The 5033-nt window shown below is 37.1% G+C and overlaps 1 protein-coding gene across 15 annotated transcripts in view; it reads right to left on the reverse strand.

Annotated features, from left to right (window-relative positions):
- Nucleotides 1-5033, reverse strand: part of NSD3 (nuclear receptor binding SET domain protein 3) — a 115307-nt gene that overhangs the window by 77339 nt on the left and 32935 nt on the right. For all 15 annotated transcript variants that reach the window (XM_037741286.1, XM_037741279.1, XM_037741270.1 and 12 more), the window contains one exon: nucleotides 264-982. In XM_037741286.1, the coding sequence (XP_037597214.1) occupies nucleotides 264-938 (675 nt within the window). In that variant the 5' untranslated portion in view covers nucleotides 939-982. The remainder of the gene's footprint in view (nucleotides 1-263; nucleotides 983-5033) is intronic.

Genomic DNA, 5033 nt, shown 5'->3' on the forward strand with positions numbered 1-5033 from the left:
AGCCTGGGTAACGAGAGCGAAACTCCATCTCAAAAAAAAAAAAAAAAAAAATATTTCTTAACTAATCATGTCCATTCATATATTCGACAAATACTCACTCAGCACCTATTGTAATATTCCAAGCACTTTGCTAGTGATTAGAAAAAAGAAGTTATCAGAAAGATTCATATTTATATTTAAACAGCTAAAAACCAAAAAGATCTCTTGAACTTCCAGTAAATGTGAAATATAACAAAATTTTTCAAAAACACTTTTCAACTTACATTTTGTTCCTCTGGTTCTAATTTGGGTATTTTGTGTGACTTGCGCTCTTCAGATCTCGATGAGTCATGCTTGTTGCTTTTTTTCCTCTTTTCTTTTCTGCTTTCATGCTTTGACTTCATGTGCTCACTTGCCTGTACTTCATTTAAAAGGTCTCCACAAAGGGAAGACTCAAACAATTCCCTGCCATTCTGGATAGTTTTGGTTATTTTTAGTTTAATTTCAGGTGAGCCAGTCTTCTTTGGAATCACAGTTTGTGGTACCGAAGGAGGAGGTGGTGGCTGTGGAGGGGAAGGTTTTTCCAGAATTTCATGTGGTCTTGTGTTTGGAATTTCTGAATGGTAATAGTCAGTGGGGCTAAAGTTTCTAACTGCACCAAAGCCATTGGCTGACCCATTAGGATACTGATTATACGACTGGTATTTGGTTTGAGGTTCATACATGCTGATTGATGATGGATAGCCATTTGTGAGTGGAGGAAGATCTTCTGTTGTAGCTGGGTACTGAAAGCCTTGTTGCAAGGTAGCTTCATATGGTGTCTGGCCACCATCTTCAGCAATGTCACTGTTGTTATCAAAGGCATCCTCCTGACGGATGTTGGCGGAGTCAATGAGTTGAGGTGGTTGCTGAATTGTGTTTCCCATGATCCCTTGCATGAAAGAGAAAGAGAAATCCATTGTTCTGCTCCAGCATCCTTAACTTTCCCTTTCTCTCATCGGGCCTAAAATTATAAAAGAGGGGATTATAAGGTGTTAATATTATCATAGGCTAGAAGCTAATCAACTGAAAAAGGATTAAACTAAAATGTTTTGAGCTCGATTTTCATATCCAGATATGCCTAGACATTAAATATTTCTAAAACAGATAACTAACATAATTCTGACACAGGGCAAATACCTTTTATCTTCAATGCTTATCTGTTTGAAACTCCCAATTACTTTCACAACAAGTGTGGCAACAAGATTTTATCATGACTGCCAATACACAAAATAGTTTTGACATTCCTTTTTGTTTCTCAAGTTTAGATGGTAAGTCTCAGGTTAAAACTGGTGCTTCCAAAATAAGCAGTATCCTGACACATATCAATCTATTTCCATAAGAGCTTCCTTTAAAATCATTCGTATTTTGTCCAGAGGTTGTTTTTGTTATTACAAAAATTAAAAAACCTTATTGCAATTTTTTTTTTTTTTTTTTGAGACAGAATCTCACTCTGTCACCTAGGCTTGAATGTGGTGGTACAATCATGGCTCACTATAGCCTCAACCTCCCAGGCTCAGGTGATCCTCCTATCTCAGCCTCCCCAGTAGCTGGGATTCAGGCATGCACCGTCACACCCAGCTAAGTTTTGTAATTTTTGTAAGCAGGGTTTCACCATGTTGCCCAAGCTGGTCTTGAACTCTTGGGCTCAAGAAATCTGCCTGCCTCAGCCTCCCAAAGTGCTGGGATTATAGGCATCAGCCACCATGCCCGGCCTGCAAATATTTTAAACACCAAAGTGAAAAGGCCTGTTCCTCTCCCCACTTCATCATTCCCATTCTTCTATGCCAAGACAACCACTATAAACACTATGATGGGTATTCTTTCACATCTTTCTCTACATTTTTACATATAAAAATTTTTAAATAGGGCTTATTCTGTGACTTGCTTATTTAACTTAATATATCCTAGATACACTTCTACATCGGCATGTATAGACAATTTTCATACATATTCATCCTTTAAATGGCTGCACAGTAAACAAACATGGTATTTACCATAATGTATTTAACCATTTGTATACTGATAATCAGTTTCAATTGTTTGATGTAATAAATACGTCTGCAGAAAACATCTTTCATTTTTATTTATTTTTCTTTTCTTTTTCCTGTTTTTCAAATAGAGACAGGGTCTTGCTATGTTGCCTAGGCAGGTATCAAATTCCTGGACTCAAGTAATCCTCCTGCTTCAGCCTCCCAAAGTGCTGAGATTGTAGGCGTGAGTCACCATTCCTGGTCTGAAACATTCTTGAAACTATATTTTTGTGCACATATGTATTTCTATAGGACAGATTTGAAATTCTGATAGATATTATAAAATTGTTCTATAGGTTATACTATGCCAATTAACTCTCATACCAATAGTGTGTGTTTCTCTATACTCCTGCCAGTATCTAGTTGTTTTTAACAAGTGGTAGATATAGCAGAAGCATCTGGGGTACTTCTACAAAATGCATGTGTCAGGATCTATCTTCTGAAGATTCCAATTGAATAAATCTGGGGTGGGGTCCTGGGCATAATTTTTTAAGACTACATCCCCATTAATTCTGATGCATACTCTTGGTTGGATCATTGCATTATAACCTTACAATTATTGCATCTCCTCTAGTAGGTGTCTGAAGATGCGTACCTTATGAAATAATGTTACAATATAGATAAGCATCTGTTAGAAAATGCTACAAGACCACCCAGCCTTGTCATAAGGTTTCACAAGTGCACATCATAGGATAGAAGATTAATGGACAGTCCATATATTATTTTGATAATCCCATAAAGTCTTCTTCTAGAAAGTTCTAAAGCAAGAATGACAAGCCAGTTTTCACAGCTTTATCAATTCTGATTAACTAATTGTAGCTGCCTGGAATACTATGAAGAAAGATCCTGAGGTTACATTCCAGTTCGATTCTGTTAATAACAAAATCATTAACAATGTCCATTATTAATAGATTAATAACAGACTGATTAATAGTGTCTACCATCTTGGTTCTAGTAGGATTTGGTGTTATAATAAAACAAATAACCCAAAACAGCAAATGGAAGAGAGAAACAAAGCTGGCAACACACTTTTCAAGTTATATCCAATTATACAGCCACTGTTTGTTCTGCTGTTAGCAAATGGAAATCATTTGGGAAGTTCTAAAATTACAAACAAATGAATAAGGCTCACACAAGAAATTGAACTGTGTGTACTGCTTTACATTGGCAGGGGGTGGGAGGGATCTGGATGGAGCACTCTCATTTTCTTAGTGTCTCCTCTGGGTTGAGATAGGGTATCATTCTGTTGCCCACGCTGGAGTGCAGATAACATGTAACCACAGCTCACTGTAGCCTTGACTTTCCGGGCTCAGGTGATTCTCCCAACTCAGGCTCCCAAGTAGCTAGGACTACAGGCACGCACCAACCTGGCTAAATTTTTGTATTTTTTGGAGTTTCAGTATGTTGCCCAGGCTGATCTCAAGCTCCTGATGTCCATGATTTTTACTACTGTATCACTTCTGTTTCCTTCAGCTATCCATTCTGGGAAAATAATTCTTTTGTTCAGGTACTTTATTTCTTGGTCACTACCAAAATTACAAATATTCTAATAACTACCATTATCACTTACATAGCACTTTGTATGTGCCAGGCACCATTCCAAGTGCTTTACATTAGTACTACGTTTAATCCTCCCAACAACCTTCATGTAGATATTCTCTCTTACCATAGATAGGGAAATAGAGGCACAGAGAAGTTAAATGACTTGCTCAAGTGCACATGGCTAATAATTAATTGACAGAGCTAAGAGTCAATCCAAGAAAGTCTCCTTCCAGGGTCTGTGTTCCTGATTAGCATATCCTACTTACTGACAATGTTTAAGAACTAAAACATTACCTTAATTTAACCCTTGGCAAAAATGTATAGCTCACAGCAACAGACATTAAGAAGGAAATGTTTAAAAATTCTGTTAACAACCATGGAACAACTACACGGGCAGGATTCAAAAGTTCTCATTTATACTTCCAACTTGAAGGCAAGTCAAATAACAACATCTAACAAAATGCAACCTGTGTTTTTGGTTCTTGTAACTGTCGTATACAAGATCAACTTCCAGATTAGTCTCCCAAATTATAGTCTCCAGGGTTTTTCAAGCATATGTATTCAGAGACAGATTTCTGATGCTTTTAATTGAGTTTCAAACAAAAGAAGTTTTAGATTTTCCCCTTTTCCTGTCTTCTTTAGCCCTAACTCCAAATATTTTATTTTAGGCTCAACTAAGAAAATAACATTACCTTCTTACAATTACATAGGAGTCCACAGAGTGAACTCATACGCATTCATATTGCAGAGTGTTTTCACATACGTTTGTATTTGATCCTCAAAACAACTCTGTAAGGATGACAGGGCAAGGTGTGTATTAGCTTCATTTTTTAGGTAACTACATGGAACATTTGAGATACTGACTTTCCCAAGATCACAAAGCTAATTAGTGATTAAACTTGAAAAATAATCAGTCTTCTGATTTCTAATCTTGTACTCTTTTTCACAATATTCCACTGCCAGAGAATAACCAACTACTTAAGGACAACTACACTAAACTCTTAAAAGTCATTAGTTCAAAACTGATTGAACTGTCCTTTTCCTAGTTCAATGTCCCTTTCAGACTTCCTCAATCTGTCATTGCTTCCACCACTTTTCTAGCTTCTCAGACTAGAAATCTCAGGCTCATAGGTGATTGATTGTTCCCTCTTTGTTATGCCATAAAACGAGTCATTTAGCAAATCTTGCATTTTCTTCCTTTGAAGTATTCTTCCCAGTGCTTCAATTGAATTTAAAGTGAGGGAATAATCAGACAAATCCAAAATGGGGGATATTCTCCCAGACAACTGGCCTGGGCTCTTCAAAAAGCTAATGTCTAAAACAAACAAAAGCAGCACTTTGGGAGGCCGAGACGGGTGGATCACGAGGTCAAGAGATCGAGACCATCCTGGTCAACATGGTGAAACCCCGTCTCTACTAAAAATACAAAACATTAGCTGG

This window comes from Cebus imitator, unplaced genomic scaffold (assembly GCF_001604975.1).
Source record: "Cebus imitator isolate Cc_AM_T3 unplaced genomic scaffold, Cebus_imitator-1.0 Scaffold5, whole genome shotgun sequence".
NCBI lineage: Eukaryota > Metazoa > Chordata > Mammalia > Primates > Cebidae > Cebus > Cebus imitator.